Source organism: Dicentrarchus labrax, unplaced genomic scaffold (genome assembly GCF_905237075.1).
Source record: "Dicentrarchus labrax unplaced genomic scaffold, dlabrax2021, whole genome shotgun sequence".
Classification (NCBI taxonomy): Eukaryota; Metazoa; Chordata; class Actinopteri; family Moronidae; genus Dicentrarchus; species Dicentrarchus labrax.
This window is the reverse complement of record NW_026136721.1, coordinates 191,200-212,199: the sequence shown is the minus strand read 5'-3', so window position 1 is coordinate 212,199 and position 21,000 is coordinate 191,200. Positions and strand designations below refer to the sequence as shown.

At 39.6% G+C, this 21,000-nt stretch overlaps 2 protein-coding genes across 3 annotated transcripts in view; both read left to right on the top strand.

The window, feature by feature from the left end:
- The window catches only part of LOC127355190 (uncharacterized), a 212,150-nt gene that overhangs the window by 842 nt on the left and 190,308 nt on the right, over window positions 1-21,000 (top strand). Inside the window, exons 2-11 of one of the 2 annotated variants that reach the window (XM_051385710.1) lie at window positions 778-913; window positions 1,409-1,522; window positions 1,789-1,962; window positions 2,828-3,001; window positions 3,919-4,095; window positions 4,334-4,507; window positions 5,341-5,514; window positions 6,214-6,390; window positions 8,465-8,638; window positions 8,763-8,936. In XM_051385710.1, coding sequence (XP_051241670.1) covers window positions 783-913; window positions 1,409-1,522; window positions 1,789-1,962; window positions 2,828-3,001; window positions 3,919-4,095; window positions 4,334-4,507; window positions 5,341-5,514; window positions 6,214-6,390; window positions 8,465-8,638; window positions 8,763-8,936 — 1,643 coding nt within the window. In that variant the 5' untranslated portion in view covers window positions 778-782. Of the gene's footprint in view, window positions 1-777; window positions 914-1,408; window positions 1,523-1,788; window positions 1,963-2,827; window positions 3,002-3,918; window positions 4,096-4,333; window positions 4,508-5,340; window positions 5,515-6,213; window positions 6,391-8,464; window positions 8,639-8,762; window positions 8,937-17,483; window positions 17,632-19,533; window positions 19,684-20,606; window positions 20,843-21,000 lie in introns of those variants that run through there. The other variant, XM_051385711.1, reaches the window with a different exon arrangement.
- On the top strand, window positions 10,610-16,640 carry LOC127355230 (baculoviral IAP repeat-containing protein 3). Its single transcript, XM_051385908.1, has 4 exons — window positions 10,610-11,283; window positions 12,161-12,277; window positions 13,008-13,149; window positions 14,192-16,640. Exons 1-4 carry the CDS (start codon window positions 11,068-11,070, stop codon window positions 14,530-14,532), a joined length of 816 nt encoding a protein of 271 aa, XP_051241868.1. The 5' UTR covers window positions 10,610-11,067; the 3' UTR covers window positions 14,533-16,640.

The window sequence follows — 21,000 nt, the reverse complement described above, 5'->3', positions numbered from 1 at the left end:
AGCAGGATGAAGAGTCTATTAGGAAGAAAACATTCAAGACAAACTGATGAAAATACCTGGAAATAATGTGTGTTGTTGTATTTTAGCCCCTAACATCTGCATACAAACAGCCTGTTGTTTATGATCAGATTTTTCTTATTGTGGTCGAAAGTTGTTAATTATAACATGCAACACACACTTTCTACCTCTTCTTTTAATGAATCTATTCGGTTGGAACAGCGCTTCCCAGCTTTTTATCTTAAGGGCCCCTTTTTCTAAGTGACATATTTTATGTATATTTCATATTATATTAAAACTGAACAATGAACCCAAACAGTGAACTCAGTAACTAGAGGAAGTTTGTGTAAAACAATGAATATTAAACAGATTATTTCCTGTTTAGGGAACTATTTTGTACAATTGTCTGTCTGTAATATGTATTTTTGCTTTGCCACTGTTCTATTAGACAATTTACATTGACTTAACAGAAGTGAACCAAATGCTGAGAAATTGATATATACTTAAAATCAAGAAGGCCTTGCGACTCCCTGTGAAGCTTTGGCGACCCCTAGTGGGAAAAATAACATCTTCAAATGTTGTTTTATTTTCTGGTTTCCGAACCATCACGAGGCGCAGTCGGACAACATTTATCCAAAGTCTGACTGTTGGATTTAAACCAGAGTTATCATTACACACTTTTTATTTAAGTTATGTTAAATAAATAAGAAGATTTCGAGTCGGAGTACTGACTTTATTATACTGTGTGTGTGTTTCCTGTGTTACTGGTTTACCTCTCAGAAAGGATGAGTGATTTGGAGGAAGACGAGGACAGATCAGAGTCTTTGAGACCGACTCATGCGGTTTGTAGTACGTCTGTCTGGTCTAAAGGAAATCCTCCACCGGACAGTAATGAACCTGGACCCTCACACAGAAAGTAAGACACCATTTCTGCTGTAAACTGACCTGAAGATGATTCAGTTTCGGACTTTTCTGACTTTTATAATATAATTAGATTTAAATGCTGTAGATTTCAGAATGTGACTGGTATTTAATGGAGAGTGTGGTACAGTATGTTAGAAGTGCATTCAACTGCATTATTAACACATCATAAATCACCACCCTCCCACACTCCCATCGTTCCACAGCAGCCACACTGACGAGATTGCCTCCAGATGTGTGTTTATCGACCTCATAAGTGAGGGCCGACGGTGATTATTGTCCCGATTCATCGGTCTGTCCATTGTAAACATTGTACACTAGACTAATATCTAATATGTGTCCTGATCCTTAGTGTTTTTCTGCATTGATATAGGAATATAATGTCTAATAACATAACTTTTTGTAGCTATTATCAGATCAAGATTATGTGAATGTTAGTTCTGCTCTATTAGTATTAATAATATGAGTAAAACATCTGTTGTTTCCTCAGACAGGGAGCAGATCCTCCATTATCCAGGCGTGTGAAGAGCGAGACCTTTCCCCCACCCTTCAGTAATGAGCCTGGACCCTCAGACAAAAAGAGTCAGGAGAGACGGTTTCTACTGTAAGCTGACCTGATTCACTGTTCAATGGCCGATTTGATGTATTTTAACGTTTTCCTGTTCAGAGTTGAGGCAGAGCAGCCAGAGGATGTCAGAGGGAAAACAAGACAATATTCTCTCCGTAAAATATGATCCAGTTTATGGAAATAACAAAATGTCAAAATTGATTAATCTGTCGTTCAGATTAAAATATTTAATTATATTAACATAAAATGGTTTTCCAATCCGAGGCCTCATTCTAACATTTCTAATGTATCTGTCATGACAGACCTTCTGGTTCCCAAATCTCAGAGACTCAGTGTGAAGTCGTGGTCTCAGCTCTGAAGTCCAACCCCTCCCATCTGATAGAGCTGGACCTGAGTTACAACAAGCTGCAGGATTCAGGAGTGAAGACACTGTCTGCTGGACTGCAGAGTCCGAACTGTGGACTGGAGACTCTGAGGTCAGTTCACTGACTGTAAGCAAAAGTAGATAAATGAAATGATGGACAGGAGAGTTCTTCAGCCTCCACAGACTCGCATTGTGGTCCATCACTCAGTGAAGATGATATCAGTTCTGATGCAGTGATTGGGTTTTAGCATCGCGGTATTGAGGACCCGCCCAACTCAAGACAAGCAAGGCTCGGCTGTCAATCATGATATGATTTATAGCTTCAAATAACTTATTAAAACCAAACTGATAATAAGAATGAACACTTGATCAAACATCAGCGTCATAAGAACTACCTAAAATGCCAGAAATCATATTTGGGAAGAATTTACGTTGTTTGTGTACTTTGATGTTTTAGTTCTCTCTCATCTGGTAACATGAAGGCAGCAGGATTTATAACCTATACCAGTGATTCCCAACCTTTGTCCTTTATAATGACATCTACCTACTAAAATACCAAATACAGTAAGACAGCCATTTAATAAATAAAATAATGGACAGTTTTTTTAGCCCAACATGATGTGATATTTGATATTAATCCTTTTTGTCCTATGTTTATATTGTATATATTTTGATTGCACTGCTATTGGAGTTGGCTTTCTAATCTCATCGGACATGTGTACAATGACAATCAGCAGCATGCTGTTAATCAGTGTTGACATGAATTGGTGTATGAATGTTGTGCTGACATTGGGATGATGTCTGTAGAAGGCTGACATTATGATGATCCACAATAACACAATGACAAAGTCACTCTACTCATTTTAGAGAAAAGCTCATTGATTAGGACATAGTAATGTTGATCTCCACATTTAAAACCTGAACACATCTGATTGGATTATTAATGATTTTATCTTCATCTTTTATTCTTTATTCAGATTGAGTCACTGCAGTTTGTCAGAGATCAGCTGTGATTATCTGGTCTCAGCTCTGAAGTCCAACCCCTCCCATCTGAGAGAGCTGGACCTGAGTAACAACAACCTGCAGGATTCAGGAGTGAAGCTGCTGTGTGGTTTTCTGGAGAGTCCACACTGTAGACTGGAGACTCTGAGGTCAGTTCACTGATAAATATGATGTTAAAGTGTTGTGGCTGGTGGGAGTAAGGCCGCGAGGACTAGAACCCAAATGCAGGACGGAGTGGCTACGAGTTTGGTCAGAAAAGATTTACCAGCCTTTGAGAAAGCTTGAGTACCACAGACGAACTTTGTCTGAAAATACCCTGGTTATTCTTTCTTTGTCAAAGTTTGCTTTTTCCTGGTTGCCGCAGAGAAGTTTCTTGAACTTTTGACCCAGGTAAAGAGGCTTCGCTGGGCTACGCATACATCCATTTGATTTTGATGATTGGTAAATGGGTCACTACTCCCATCACCAGAAATCAGGAAACTGATGTTTCCGGTCCATGGCTTGCTCCCATCCTGCTGACTCATACTCTACTGTCAACTCCACTGCAGCCCTTATGTCTGCCTGAATCAGTCTTTGCTTCTCATCTGGATAACTATTCACTTACCGATGCGTTGGGAACATTCCCAGGCCTGCTTTCTAATGGGTCACTACTCCCAACAGAGCTCTGTGGTGCAGTCGTGACTGCACTTCCAGCGTAGCTTCCCTCTGCCTGGGCCACATTGCCGTCACTCGAGTCCCTGAACACCAGCACCTCTCTTGTCCGTTGAACTTCTCTTCCAAAAACTATACAGCCAAGCAGAGCTTCATGTTGTTCCTTAAAGGGTGATGTTACTGAGGCCAAGCATCTCCTGAGACAGCTGCTAACCTCCCCCTCCAAGGTCAATAATATTAATAATGTTTGTATTTTACAGTTTTCAACCTGCTGTTGGGTTCAGGTGTTTGGAGTTTCCATTTTCTAAACTTGTACATTCTAAACCTTCTTCAGCTCTGAACAGATTATTAAACACTGAATGATTTCAAGCAGGAACATTGTCTTCTAAACTTACATCTTTTATTCTTTATTCAGATTGTGGGGCTGCAGGTTGTCAAAGATCAGCTGTGATTATCTGGTCTCAGCTCTGAAGTCCAACCCCTCCCATCTGAGAGATCTGGACCTGAGTATAAACTACAACCTGCAGGATTCAGGAGTGAAGCTGCTGTGTGGTTTTCTGGAGAGTCCACACTGTAGACTGGAGACTCTGAGGTCAGTTCACTGATTAATATGATGTTAAAGTGTTGTGGCTGGTGGGAGTAAGGCCGCGAGGAATAGTACCGAAATGCAGACAGGAACACTGACAAAGTCACTCCACTCTTTTCAGGAAAAGCTCATTGATTAGTAAATTTTTTTTAGTAATAGTAATGTTGAACTACACATTTAAAACCTTAACAAATCTGATTGGAGTATAAATTGATTTTTATTTTAACATTTATTCTTTATTCAGATTGAGTGGCTGCAGGTTGTCAGAGATCAGCTGTGATTATCTGGTCTCAGCTCTGAAGTCCAACCCCTCCCATCTGAGAGAGCTGGACCTGAGGAACAACAAGCTGCAGGATTCAGGAGTGAAGCTGCTGTGTGGTTTTCTGGAGAGTCCACACTGTAGACTGGAGACTCTGAGGTCAGACACCATTTTTTCCTTCTGTGCTGAGATTAATATGACTGTCAATTGACTGTGGTGGAGCAATGTTGATCTACACATTTAAAACACTGGTGATGGCTGCCATGTCTCAATATCATAATATATATTTAATAAATAATCGCCGCCCAAGTTTTGACCTCCTTATCTAGAACACCTTATGATCGGATGCCAGTATTATTTTCTCCAGAAAGAGTTTACATTGGTCATTCTCACCACCATACATTTCACCACGTGCCAACCAAGCCCTGGACGAGCTGTATGGACTTATCAACGGGACTGAGACTTCACAGCTGAAGTCTGCTTTTCAGGTCCAACCAATTAGACTCTGCCCTGCGTCGCTGCTGCAGCACTGTGTGTTTCAACAATGATGATGTCGTACCGAGTATTACTGTATGATAATTCCTGAATCAGAAGCCCGGGGTTAATAGGGAAGTCCATGCCAAACATAAAGCATGGTTTGACGCCTAAAACTAATAGAGGAAATACAGTAGGTGTGTTTTGTTCCCATTTCCTCAAAATTCCTCCTGACACATTTGGCATCTTCGGAAACTTTGGGATCTCGAGTGGAATCTTAAATCAGTTTCAGATCAGATCAGCTGCATGCTACTGATCAGTGTTGACATGAATAGGTTTATAAATGTTGTGCTGACATGATGATCCACAATAACACAATGACAAAGTCACTCTACTCATTTTAGAGAAAAGCCCATTGATTAAGACATAGTAATGTTGATCTCCACATTTAAAACCAGAGCATGTCTAATTGTAGTATAAATACATTTTTATCAACATAATTTATTCTTTCTATTTAGATTGATTCGCTGCAGTTTGACAGAGATCAGCTGTGATTATCTGGTCTCAGCTCTGAAGTCCAACCCCTTCCATCTGAGAGAGCTGGACCTGAGCTACAACAATCTGCAGGATTCAGGAGTGAAGCTGCTGTGTGGTTTTCTGGAGAGTCCACACTGTAGACTGGAGACTCTGAGGTCAGACACCATTTTTTCCTTCTGTGCTGAGATGAATTTGATGTGAAAGTTGTGGTGACAGTAAAGTGCAGACATAAGGCTGATATTATACTGATCCACACTGAGTATCTTTGGGGGACAGGCTGCACCTCCCTCCCTCGGAGAGCTCCCACTGGAGCACGCTGAAGGGTATCTCAGGGCTGGAGAGCCAGTGTAAAGGGCTTTGGGTCAAGCTTATAGGCTGAGATCTCTGCCTGGGCCCGGTGAAACATACTGGAGTTTATGTGATTTGGGTTAGGCTCAGGCATGCTAAGGCCCTGGGTGTGGAGAGCCTGATGGAGGTATCTCATTGATTTAGAAAAACAGAACAGAATTATTTTTTCATGAAACCCTATCTCTGAGATAAATGACTGAATACTGTGAAGTGAAGCTGATTCGTTTTTATGACTCCACTATTCATAAAATAAATATTATAGATGTATTTTTTTCACATTTCCCCAAAATTCATCCTGACATATTTGGGATTTTTAGAAACATCTTGATGAGAGCTCTTTTTCACTCTTTGTATTTTACAGTTTGCAACCTGCATCCTGTTGGAGTTTCCATTTTCTAAACTTGTTCATTCTAAACCTTCTTCAGCTCTGAACAGATTATTAAACACTGAATGATTTCAAGCAGGAACATTGTCTTCTAAACTCACATCTTTTATTCTTTATTCAGTTTGAAGTACTGCAGGTTGTCAGAGATCAGCTGTGATTATCTGGTCTCAGCTCTGAAGTCCAACCCCTCCCATCTGAGAGAGCTGGAGCTGAGTCACAACAACAAGCTGCAGGATTCAGGAGTAGAGGTGTTGTCTGATTTTCTGGAGAGTCCACACTGTAGACTGGAGACTCTGAGGTCAGTTCACTGATTAATATGATGTTAAAGTGTTGTGGCTGGTGGGAGTAAGGCCGCGAGGAATAGGACCCAAATGCAGACAGGAATATAATTAGCAATGGAACCCACAGTGTACGTATTGTACATCCATATGGTTGTAAACTCCCTTTTCCCTTAAATTATTATTATTATTATTATTATTATTATATTATTATTTTCATGTTTGTTGAACTAAATTTAGTCTGCAGTCACACAGACTTCTGTATGTTAAAGGAATTGTAGAAAATGCCCACTGTTAGTTGTTAAAGTAAATTAATGTTGTTTCCACTTATTAAGTTAATTTGACCTGCTAAATTAGAAATACTAGTGCAGTGCCCGTAGGAAGTATGTATTGCTATAGAAAATGGGAGGTAGTAGCTTTTTCATGGATGGCCAAATGAGGTTGTGTTTGAAGGTGGGACGTCAGGGACATTTAGGTTTGTTGTGAAATGTGTAGATTGATAACTATTGTGTTTTCATATAATTTGGCTTTTAGCAAGGACACTGTAGGGAGTTGAACCCCATTCCACTAATGTGAAAGTACCACACCTCATGGTCAGAGCATATAAATTCTGAAAGAACAAAGTGAACTACATCTGAAATGGGATGAAACCTGGCGGCATAAACAGACTAACTTGTGGCATAGCCTACTAAATGAACTGGGCAGGACATATTATTTAGCCCTGTAATATAGGCTAGCATACATCAGAGAGAGAGAGAGAGAGAGAGAGAGAGAGAGAGAGAGAGAGAGCAATGGCAGTAAGGGTTTCCACATCAAAAAAATGTTTTGAAACTACCAAAATGATGAGGATACAAAATGAGTAGTGGAAGTGTGAAGAAGCAGAGAGTGGGGACAGGGACAGTAGCCCTATTCACACTGCCGTCTGCATGCAGGGATCCAGCGCCAATTCTCCGCACCCTCCTCCTGATTCTGTGTGAAAGTTTCAGATGCGGCGAGGGGGGAAATGTCACTCCGGCCCTGATCCTCCTCTGGAGGTAGTGTCAGGGACGCAGGAGCGAGGGCGTGTCGGTCAGACAGTCTGATAACTGCACAGGTCTCTCACTCAACTTAATAAAGAGAAATGTCCCACAAAGCAACGTTACAGGACCAAACAACAGTAACGTAGTAACTGTAACTGTCTTTGGAAAAATACCACAGCTGTATGTGGAGAAGCGTCTGTCCTCCTGTCTGTCCTCCCGCCTGTCCTACCGACTCTTCGTCACATTTCTGCCCGAAAAACAGCGTCTGTCACCGGCGAAAAACTCGTGGAGTGTTTGTGATCAAAAATCACCGCGACCGCCAGCCCTCCGGACCGAGACATCAGTTTACTTTCCACCGGAAAACATTCTCCGTCTTGCGGGTGAGGGAGTCAGACAGCGTCCAGTTTACTGCTGGTGATTATGTAGAATTATGTAATTTAGAGTGAAAAACGTTTGTCACTTTCCAGGATGTTTGGTGGGTCAGGATCTCAATCACTACACATTAGGGCTCTGCAGTGATTGGCTCTGGTGCGCACGTGGCTACGGTTGCTATGGTTGACAATGCTAGCGGAATTCGTAAATCATTTATGAAATAATTTATTAACGGTATCTTTGTAGTCCAAACAAAGCCGACGTTGCACACCCTTAAACCACACAGCAGCCATGTTGGAACTCTCAGGTCAGTCTGATCCTGATCTGCAGAGATATTTGAGGCACACACACACACACACACACACACACACACACACACACAGACAGACAGAGATTTCTTGATTTTATAGAGAGATATATTTGGTTTCCTTTAAAGGGTTGTTTGACTTTTTTCTTACTTGCAAAACAAAAAATAAAGAACAGACTGGTCGTGTATTCTCCGCAGAGCAGAGAGACACTTTTGTGATGCTTCTGAAACTTCTGGATCACAAGCAGCCATGTGGCAAAATTGTTGTCTCCATTAGACACTTTGACACAAAAACAAGGGAAAATGAGGTCCAGGTAAAAAAAAGTTACCCTTTAATGTCAATGTGTTGGCACAAATAATGTCTGATCATTACCACATAATTAATTCTTTATTCAGATTGTGGGGCTGCAGTCTGTCAAAGATCGGCTGTGATTATCTGGTCTCAGCTCTGAAGTCCAACCCCTCCCATCTGAAAGTGCTGGACCTGAGTTACAACAAGCTGCAGGATTCAGGAGTGAAGCTGCTGTGTGGTTTTCTGGAGAGTCCACACTGTAGACTGGAGACTCTGAGGTCAGACAGCAGTGTTTTGTTCTGTAAATGAATATGACATCAATATTGTGCTGACACAAAGTCAAGCACAAATGACTAATTTACAGATGACCCCAAAATATATTACTCTATTATTTTTTACCAGGATTGGTCCCTGTGGCCTGTCAGAGATCAGCTGTGATTATCTGGTCTCAGCTCTGAAGTCCAACCCCTCCCATCTGAGAGAGCTGGACCTGAGTGTCAACAATCTGCAGGATTCAGGAGTGAAGCTGCTGTGTGGTTTTCTGGAGAGTCCACACTGTAGACTGGAGACTCTGAGGTCAGTAGAGGGTTGGAGTCAGTCCATGCTGGTTCCAGCAGTATTTATATGAAGCAGCAACCACTATGGCTACAAATGAAGCCCAATATGGAAGTAATAAAACATCACAACATCTCCTCACAAACCTGTGGGGGACGTCACGGAGATGACACCCATTTTTAATTGTACAGTGTATGTATTATAGTAAAATCTACTCTGTAGTGCAGCAACAAGGAACCCGAACATTTGATCGGTTAGTGTCAGCACTTTGAAGCTTGCCAAAGAACAAACAACTATTTTTAATTTGATCCATAACTTTTGGGATTGTTTTTGTCCCTACAGGATTAGCGGCAAGTTGATAATAACTGAGAAACGCAAAAAATGTGAGTATTGATACGATTTCCCCCATTCATCAAACTATTGTACATTCAAATCTGATCTTTTTGTTAGAGCTTTAAATACAAACATCCGTTGGGAAAGTAGAATTCTGGCTACTAATTATTCTCACCTCATTCAAGTTTCCCGTTCTTTCTCTTTCACTTTCTTCTCTCCATCAGATGACTCTGACGACAAACTGGTCATGAAAAAGAAGCTCCACCTCGCCGCCGATAAGAAAAAGGTGAGAAAGGAGCACTTGTACAGTGTACAGTGTGGGTCTCTCTCTCTGTGGGTCTTGAAGATTATATTTGTAGTTTGTCATTATTGCATGGAAGGAATCACACCCACACTTTCTTATATACTATACATGTATTCCATATATTCAGTGCCACTGCTTTACGTTGCATCAAACAAATAACAAAATCTAACTTTACTAGCTGCTAGCTCCTTACATGCTCATTACTTATTTGAAGAGTTGGGTGTCTGACATTTATCTACAATGACACACAGTATCGACTGGTTGACTTTTCTGTGAAACCCTAAATTCATTATATATAACAGGATCTCCTACATGCAGATTGTTTTCATACATTTATTGAGACTCATTTTCTTAGAAATATTCAGTTGCTACTGTATTGTACTGTACTGTATAGTATTTCAATTCATTTCCTTTATAGAACACTACAACAAGTTGTCATTTTTATTTAAATAACTAACTTGGGCATTTCTTGATTGCAGGCTCCACTGTTCTTCTCACCTGAACAGACATTTGAATCTTCATACAGGTAATCATATGAAATGATGGTTCATCAAGTTGTGATTCTGTCACTGCAAGTGGGTGAAAGACAGCAGGGGAAGGACTCAAATGCAGACAAAGAAGCACATTATACCATCAACATTTATACGCGGTCCCCATGCGTCCTGGAAAACATTTTTATGATATTGAGAATATTTAGAGACTAGTTTTCCAGTCATGGATCTGCTCAGCTCTCTGCGTGTCAGTAAGCGGATTCGGCACATGTGACTCACAGGACAATAAATACTTGTCATATTTACTTGTCCCGTATGTGTCATTAAGGTTCAGGTGTCCTGGTCCAGGTGTGTTCCAGTGTATTTTTACTGGACTGGTGTTTGTTATGGCTCAGGAGGCGGAGCTGCTGTACAGGACTGTCCAATGGGATGATATCCTCCTCCAAACAGCTGGCAAGATGGCTGCAGGGCCGCTGTTCGAAATCCAGTGTTCTGAGGATGGTGCTGTCTCTCAGCTCCGCTTTCCACACTGTGAAACAAAGGATGGTGCTGTTTTTTCCAAGATTTGAATTAAAGGTCCAGTGTGTAACTTTTAGGAGGATCTATTGGGAGAAATTGAATATAATGTTCATAGGTTTGTTTTCATTAGTATATAATCACCTGAAAATAAGAATCGTTGTGTTTTTGTTACCTTAGAATGAACTTATTTTATCTTCAGAGGAACAGGTCACCCTCCATTGAGTGCGCCATGCTTCTACTGTAGCCCAGAACAGACAAACCAAACACCTGCTGTAGCTAGGACATTTTAGCGAGTTTCCGAAAATACAGACATGAGCAGTTTTCAGTTATACTACACACTGGGCCTTTAATGTGTAGTACTTTGTTAAAACCACAATAGATATATTTTAACTATCTGAACTCAAGTGGTAAGACATAAATGTATGTAGAGACTAATTAGCTCTTTGCTCTCGCAGCGTTGCTCTTGGAAGGCGCGTTGTCTGTCGTACACATCACGGATGATGGAATGAGCATCTTGGAGCCGCTGCAGATTACGAATACTCATGTGGCTGCGGAGGTCCTTCACCTCTCTGGATATGGCCTGATCTGGGATATTGTTAAAAGGTTTCTGAACACCACACTGCCAATAAATGGCCAAGTGCTGCTGTTCCTCCGACCTCCAGATTTAAGACATTGTGTACTCGATGTGCTTCTGCTGCCGGGAAACATCCTTCGGTGTGAGGTAAAGCGATCTTTGTATTTATCATCAGCCAAACTCATGTTTTAACCAGTTTCCATAAAGCTAATTAAGGTTAGACACACTTCTATCAAACCTTCTAGTGTTGTGGTTAGAATCAAAATCAATCTGAACAATGCAAATGTTGAGGGAGAATATTGATCTTAATGAGACTGATTGAACCAATCTAGGACAGTGAGGACAGGTGTATGCCATCGTAATGAATTTGACCATCAAACCCACAGTCCAAAACATTGTACAATGTAGAAGATCTTTTAGTGTCAGTTACACTGATAAGGCAATCAGAGGTACAGTCCAGTACCAATCCAAAACAGAGAAAAACCTGATGAAAAATGTATATTCTTTATCTAAGGGAGGCAGTACCTTGAGACATCATACAAATTCAAGTCATTAAGAAATTCACACAGTTTTATTTTATTTTCGGACAATAAAGCTGGAGGGAGACATCAATATTTGGGTTAGTTAAAATCCAGGTATGATCAAGCACTTGAACTATTAAATAGTTTGAACCTCACTATATCAGATCTTCCTCTTCCATGGACATCTTCAAAACTTGTCTCAAGACCCATCTCTTTTCCTCAGCCTTTTAATAGTCATAATGAAGACTTGACCGGCCACAATCTGTTTTTTTATTTTTTTCTCTGTGCATTGCTGTGGTGTCTGGGAGATTTTACCCAGAATGATTTATTCTACTCTTTTATTAATTTACTTATATGCTCTTGATTATGTTTTTATTTCATTGTAATTCTCATCTGTCTGTAAAGCACTTTCATCATTAGTTGTTTTTAAATGCGCTCTATAATTAAGATTGACTTGACTATCTGAGCATTAACTCCATAATAAAGATGTCTTGTTGCTGAAGGTTGTTGCCCAACAAGAAGATGCTAAGTACATCAAGATCTCCTCGAACTGCCTTCTCAACGTTGGTCACAGTTACAGTGTCCACTGTGAACCAGAAGGCTTTTTAATACAGCCTGAGGTGAGTCAAATTACTTCTATACAGCAGCGTATCGCTGCCACGCCAGCAAAAGAAAATGCGATCAGTATAACGTTATAACATAAAAAGTATATTGTTATATCAAGATGTTTTCCTTGTTATATCGAGATATTTTCATGGCATTACAACATACAAACTTACCATGTTCTAACAAGAACTGTGTGCCTCTGCAGCTAATCAATGAGAAACTAGAGGGTTGGACTCATTCCTCCTTCTGTAAAGCCCCATGCATTTTCAAATCTTTCTTAGAGTATGCATACTTACACTATCCACCATGATCAATAACAACAAAATCTCATAATGTCCCAATCTAAGCAGGAAGTAATCAAATCATGTAATGAACCATATTCCTCAATTTGTCTGTTCTCAGCAGTTTCCTCATTCAAACACGAGTTTCATATTCTCACAATTTATACAAAGTTATCGAGTTGTTATAACATGATACGTTTGTAACATGAAAATATCTTGTTATAATGTAAGAAACATCTGATATAACAATATACTTTCAATGTAATAACGTGATACAGACCTGTTTTTCTTTTTCTGGTGTGGCAGCAAAATACTTCCATACTTGAATACGTATAATGGTTATAAATGGAATAATCATGACTACAATGGTTGCTGTATATTGAAAACATATTCACAATTAGGAGAGTACTAGATTCACATTTTTACAACAGGTCTGACAATGAAGCTTGGTTTCTGTTTTCAGTCTTACCAGTTTCAATCAAAGATCGACAAAAATTATCATACAACATTTGAGGTTTTCCTGACTACGAATACAGAGAGAGTGATGTTGATGGTCCAGGACCAAGAGGGGAGACAAGTCTGGAAACGTACTGTGCATCTGACAGGTAAAGGCTTCACCCTCCTGCACTGCACCTTTAGTTTAGTGAATGGAATGCAAATGTGCATCTCTTTGCTCTCTGGAGAAAATGTGAAGGTCCCTGAATGTACATTTCCTTTTTTTCATCTATATATAAATGAAAAAAGTTATTCACAAACTATGGCTATGTCAGATCCCACATACAGCGACACATTAATGATTGATTACAGCTGTATCTGACTGCTTTCAAGACACGTTGAACAACTGTCTCCTTTTTCACTGTTAATGCTGATTGGTAGTCGAGTGGTTAAAGTTCAGGCCCAAGCTGATGCACTCGAACTGCAGGGTTAGTGGTTTGACCCCTGGTGCTGGAAAACTTTAAGAAAAATGTGTCCATCTATCTGAGCCAGTTTCTTCTTCTCACTTTTATCTGACTTTTAAACACCCTACAGCAACTACCACTAGGCCTCATGCAAGAACATTTTCCTACTCTTATCTGAACTTTCTCTAAATTTTTTCGTATAGTCGCTCGTACGAGTGTGCCACGTCATTTGTTTGTAAATCACCTGCGTAAGAATGATGAATGCCACCCATGCTCGGAGACTGCAGTCCAGGTCTCAGAGATCATTTTAGTAGAAGCGGGAAAAAATAACAAGTGTTGTTAACACACTGTCACCTGGGAGTCGTACTGCTGCTGAAATCAAGACGAAGTGGTTTCCATCACGGAGATAGAGGAAAGAATACTTGCTATAATAGGTGATGTTGCGTTGTCAGGCATTGTTCCCCTGGACAGCGACCTGCATACACCTTAATGTGAAGAGAACCCTAACCCCATCAATAGCAGAAATTTGTGGAATGCCGCAAGTTTTCCTGAGTACGAGTGGTTCTTGCATGAGGCCCATTGTGTTCAGTGGTGCAGTGGTTACAGTGATGATTACATCAGATTTTTTTTCTCAAAAGAGAACACAAGAATGGTGTAACAGACAAAAACATGACATTTCATTTTGTTATTTTTTAAGAGATCTCTGTTTTAAAGTGATTGTTGGTCAACAAAAAGGCTTTTCTTCCAGGTTATTTTCCAGATTCAAGAAGGGGAAGTCTTCCAGAAAAAGTCGAGGAGAACGTCCAAGTAGAAGACAGCGTCCCAGCACAGGAGAGGCTGCTCTCAGTTCGGACGGAGTTTATAAACAGGGTGTCTGACCCTGCTCTGAACCAGCTTCTGGATAAACTCCTTCATCGTGGCATTATAAATGACGAGGAAATGCAATCAGCCAGAATAAAAGTCCAAGCAGAAAAAGCTCGAGACATAATCGACACGGTGCGAAAAAAGGGAACCAGAGCCAGTTCAGTCCTGATCGCCGCTCTCTGTGAGGTGGATCCATGCATTTCCACCGAGCTGAACCTAAGCTGAAACAAAACCAGCAAACAGTCACATGACTTATTGTAATCTTTAAACAAGAAGTTTTGTTGTTAAAGCCTATGTTTTTAAGAACTGGACTCTCACTCTGAAAGGGAAAAAACAACAATGGTTTGCCAAAATTAGAAAAGGTTTTCTTTGCATTTTATAAAAGTTCCACATTCATATGAACACATTCTGAAAACATTCCTTGTGCACACGGATCCGCAACAACAGCGTTGCAGTATCCCTGCCAGACCTGTGGGTGGCGGTGTAACTTTGTCCAAAACGGTCTTTAGTTGGCCTCCATTGACGCAGAGGTGGATTGATTATTGGATGTAATTATCTCTGCTGATCACAGTAATGGTGCTGGAGGAGCATTAGGTCAGACAGCAGGTCTAGACTGGGACTGAGTGCAGCATCTGATGCTGACTGAGGACAGTTTGACTAAAGGGAATAAAGTACTGAGGTGGTTTTATTGCTGTTTTGGCTGGCAGTCAGCTAATGTTAGCTGCTAACTAGCTAACAGCATCTAGCATTAATGTTGGCGACAGTTAGCTTCTTTTAGCAACACATCCAATCTTCGCTCTGTGTCCCTAAAAGGTGAAGATTGATTGACAGGTGAATTTCCTGATATTATTGGTTGAAATCAGTTCATGCTGACGTAAAAATTTGTCACATTTTGTTTTACAGGAAGACACAATGATTGGATTTATGTGACAAACACAAAGAAATTGAGTTTTTGTGTCATACATTGTTTAATAGTGAAACAACATAATTGCAGACGCAATCTTAGGGCTTAAAAATTCCTTTTTCATTTCAATAAACTCAGCAGAGCCTGCAGCACAAACACGGGGCTATTGAAGTGCAGCCCTGTCACCATTTTCATAGCAGAAGTGTTTTGGTGGTTTACATGTCGATGGTAATAGTGGTGTTTCCAAAAGATTGCACCCTGGAACCCAGTTTAAAACATTTGTGTTTTCAGGCCCTATAACAGTGTTGTGTGAACGGAAGGCAAAACCGCAACAAAACTTTACCGTTTTGTGAAAATCTGTTGCAAACAGGTCTAAAACTGACAGATGTTATACAATACAAACATTGGAATTAAAGAGATTTTAAATCCAACGAGAACCAAGCAGGTTATAATCTTAAGGTTTTTGATAAAAGCTTCAACAGGAGTGATTTTTCTCCAAATACCACGAGAATGATGACCTTCGCGTTACACAGACTTTTGAGAGACCTTGACTTTTGAGAAGGTACGTTCTTTTGTTCATGGCTGTGTAAATATTAATTGTTAAGTGTTGAATCTCAACAAAGTCAGAAAAAGGTCATTGGAATCAGGAAAAGACAGAATTGAAACCGCTCTTTCCAATGACTTGTAATGCATGCAACGGTGCCACCTCTGAAATTTGCTGAATACAGTTAAAAGTTCACACTCAGGAAGCTCTGTGGCTCATCATACGGGTCCTTACAGTCGCACACAGACCTCAGTCAGACCACTTTCTGTGTTTAAACTATGTAATAAAATGGTGTTTCAACAATGGCTGTCATATTTTCCTCATACCTGTTTGAGTATGTAGACAGCTGAATATTCCCTCCAGATCGTGACACTGTGTACATCAATGCAGTGGTTCCCAACCTTTTTCCTTCAGGGACTCATATAAATCAACTCAATAACTGCAAGACATTTGTGTAAAATGAGAGATTTGGATGTGTTTTGAGCAGATTATTTCCTGTTTAGGGAACCTTTTGTACAATTCATGGTCTGTATTATGTTTTTTTTTTTTTTTTATTGTTTAATAGTCTGTGTTTTCTTCTCTCTGACACTTCTTCACAGAAGTGAACAAAATTCTGAAATGTAGGCCTACTGTGTATATTTTCTAATGTTTTCTTACATGCCTTAAAAATCAAGGTGGGGGTGAACCACTGCATTAATGTGTTGCTGTAACATGTATATTATTAACAGTTTGCCTCGATTTGTGATGTGATTTGGATGAATTTTGAGCAGATTATTTTGATATTTTTTGTAATCTTTTATACAATTTGTCTTTATATGTATATTTTTTTAACAATTATACAGACTTCATAGGCTTTTAAAAAAATAAATAAAAAAGTCTCCCTGATCTGTTGCCATTGTTCTGTTAGGTTATAGTTTGTGTTCCTGACTTCACGCGGCCTTTATCCTGTCAGATATATTTAAGTTTTGTTTTTTACACTGCTTAAAATTAAGAAGACGTAACGACCGCCAGTTAAACTCAGTGTTGCCAACTGTTTTTGTGTTTCATGGTTTGTAAAAGAAAATGTTTAACCTTAATAGTTGTTGTTAACATGATTTGAAGACAAAGATGAGATAACGTACCAACATTTTGAATGAATTATATTACTAATATAAAGTAGAATTACCAGATTAAAAGAAAAGAGGTATGTATTTTATATGTATTTTCCATATAAATATTTATAGAAATTGCAAGAAGCATTCAAATGTGATTAAATGAGGTGTTTCTTACTTGTGCAGTGTAGTACTAGGATTTGGCATTGATTTTGAGTGATTGGGTCACATACTGAAAAAAATAAAAACATTTTCCCATATAAATATTGATATAAAAATAAAAGAAGCGTTTAAAGTGGATTAAAAAAAGAGGTGTGTCCATGTTGTGGAGAGTAGTAACATACTGTAATTCGGCACTGATTTGGAGTGCCTGGGACACAAGACATGGAAACTATTAAAAACATTCCAGACTTTCCTGTATGAATATTAATATAAACTACAAGAAGCATTGGAACTGGATTAAACATGTGTGTCCTTGTTGTGCAGTGTGGATATATAATTCAGCATTTAGTTACAGTCCCTGGGTCACATGACACAGAAGGGACTAAAAATAGACTTTCTTCAGTAATTTACTGACGGTAAATGAAACCGTGCGCATAAGAGCGACCCGCCCTCTGCCAAAGCTGGGTGACACCGAACCGAAAAAGTAGCTGGATGTGGAGTGAATATGTGCCCAATATCCAACTGAACATGGTTACACTGACCATGTGATCCAGGTTCAAGGGTTACTGGGAGGGTTGAGACAGTCGGCAGGGCGGGAGAAGGATGCAGAAGGGGGAGGAAGGGTGAGTGTTAATACAAACTTTTTATTATGTTACTGTCAGAGACTCGGTGTTCTCCCTGTGGACAGTCACTGGTTCATAGTATATCACTCTGTTTTGACGACATCGCCGCTAACAGTCCAGAATCCCGCTGTTATATCCCTGGTTGCCGTTACGCGTGCGCACGTTGTCAGCGCGCACTGACTGAGACAGGAAATGTTGTTTTCTGATGTGAAGTTGATGGTTAAGGATTGTGCAGATACACTTTAAGGTGGATTTAAACTTTATTAAAGTGAATTAGTGATAAATCTCCCTCATGTACGTCCACAGTAGCCCACGTTTATGCGTAATCCATGACTACAAATAGCATGTTGTTTAAGAGACCCCCCAAAATTGTACAAATCATGTTTTCAGGGGTCTTATTAAGAGCAGCCCAGCTCCCTCTGGCTCCCCTGTAGCTCGCACCCTGGTTTGGGGTTAGTATAAATGAAAAGTGTCCTGAGATAACTTCTGTTATGAATTGGCGCTATACAAATAAAATTGAATTGAATTGAATTGAATTATAAAACTACTGGTTACCTCGGGCTTGTCTTAGAAAATACAAAAACATGTTTATCAAAGTTTGTTCTCTAGGCTATGGTCACAGTGATCACCATATTACTAACACTACACATTATGAAAAAGAAATACTTTAAAACACTGACTATGTAAATTAGACAATACTGTCCAAATACACTGAATAAATAAAAAACACTGAGCCACAAGAGGAAGAGAATACAGGAGGTCATATTCTAACCGGGAAGCAATGGACTTCAGAGTCATTATTCTGCTTTCTTTTGTGTATATTGTTTTAGGGCTGCACAAGGGATGGAAATATTATCAAAATCACAATATATCGTATAGTAAAATACAGATGCACCCTCACAAAACTCATTTTCTATTTAAGTCAATTCAGTGCCGTGTTAATAAGAGCTTCACTTCAACTGAACCAGGCATGGTGTGTCATTTTCCAACACAGCAAAGTTGTATTTAAACTCTTCAGTGACTTTATTGCACTTCAGTAATATATTTGTGAATGTGTGACTAATCTGCTGACTAAAGCTGGTCACTGAACACAACATCCGCACACATACGACACCCTGTTAGTTTGAAAACCAGTTGGGAATATAGCACCAGCCAAATGGAACACTTTTCTTTTTTAAATGGCCGTATAAGGGCCTACAGTTAAACAGCATTGAAACACACCAGCAATATGACCTAAATGCAGAGAGGAAAGAAAAAGACCAGATCCCAGTATGTTGTATGTATGAGTATGATTGTGTGGGAAAATGTGGGACATGTTAGCAATGCTGAAGGACTGGAAAATATTTTATTAGGAAGAGCGACTGTAGCTTTTCAACTTTCCCATCTCCCACACTAAGTAAATACAGTATAAAAGGATGTTTCACAGTTCGTATGGTCTCATGTGATAGTCACCTTCCACAGTGATTGGACTTTTATAAAGTAAAGCCAGTTTAAATGTGGCAGTTTGTCATTTTTAACGCTTTGTCTCCACTACAGAAACATTAGCTAACTGCTAAAGTCTGATAAGGTTGTCTGACATTGAGTTCCCGTAGTTATTAGTTTGATTAGTGCTTTAATAATGGGTGTATTGATTGTGGATGCTGGTTGATCAGGAGGTTTCTAACTGCAGTAAATGGTTGTTCTTTGAGCCTGTTTTTAAAATACTGTCCTAATTAAACATGATGTGCTTGTTATTAATGCTGTTATTAATGACTCCTGATGAAACATTCTTCAGTTTCTGATCAGTCGTGTAAAGTAACCACAACAACTTCAAGAACCAACCAAAAGCTGGAGTTCTGACTGGTTTTGACTTTGATTATTGTGATCTGAGCTCACGGTCTGTGTTACTGTATTATCTTTCAGACTGACTTCAGACCAGAAGATGAGCGTTTGTGTGGAGAAAGAGGAGGATGGAGCAGAGTCTCCAGTGTCCAGCTGTCTGTCTATGATGAGTGACCACTCTAAAGATGAATCTCCATTCTTCAGTAATGAACCTGGACCCTCAGACACACCGTAAGACAACTGATACTGATGTCTGATGCCGATATTTAGAGACCTGGGCTGCCAGTGGCCAATATGATATGATATATAATGCCAATATCAAAAGCAAGAAAATCAATGTACAATTCTATTCTACTCTATTCCATAACAGCCACTCTGACAAGGCTGCCTGTCTATCACTATCCCTATCAATGTCATGTTTTTAATGTAATGGCGAACTAAAAATCTGTGACTAAGAGAAATCATTAGTGCCATCATCTTCCTGTCAGTATCTGTAACAGGTGTCAATCACACAGAAAAGCTGTAATCTAAGAATGCCTGTAAACCTCTAATTATCAACAGTAGCAGCAGTTTGTGTATAGAGATTCCTAAAAGAATGTTTCATCAAAGAATATATTCAGGATTCAAGTGATATGAATAAAAACATGTTGGTGTTTGCAGAGTTCAGTCCAACAGAGAGAGAGAGCAGGGTCTCCAGTGTCCAGCTGTATGAAGAGTGACAGGTCCATAGGTCTTCCTCCAACCTTCAGTCCTGGACCTGGACCCTCAGACACAAAATGAGAGACTGTTTCTGCTGTAAACCAATAATAAAATGCTAAAAGATTTTTAAATATATATATTTGCAACATAATTACCTACATTCATTCATTCAGTAAGTCATTCAGCTCACTAAATGTTTCAATAAGACAAACAGTAAAAGCAGGTAATTTGTGTTAATGAAAGCAGGAGAGTTTTTAATTTACCAAATACATAAAAGGAACAATTATTGCAGACGGCTGGAGTCAAACGAAAAAGTAACAACACTTCTTGTGTCCTGAGATAACTTTTGTTATGAATTGGTGCTATACAAATAAAAACTGAATTGAATTGAATTGAATTCGACTGTTCTCTGTGGGCATTCGGATCATTTTAGTTCTGACGAAATGTCTCCACAGAGAGAGGAAGAGGAGTCATGTTTCTGTGGAGGAGCAGCTGTCCTGCTGTGTTTTGTGTCAGGACGTCCTGAAGGATCCAGTCTCTACCAGCTGTGGACACTGGTTCTGCAGACAGTGCATCACCTCATACTGGGACCAGTCTGCTTCATCAGGAGACTCCACCTGTCCCCAGTGTGGAGAAAGATCCAGAACAAGAGCTGGACTGCAGACAACCAGTCAGACCAGCACTGTACAAAGTAAGACTGAACATCTGTCTGCTGATGTCCTCATGTCTGAAAACAGGACTTTATAATCTATTACAGGGACATTTGTTGTGTTATGCAGTGAATTTAATATTATCATGAATATCATAAATTCAGAAACATTTTTATTGATCCGGATTCTGGTTCTCATT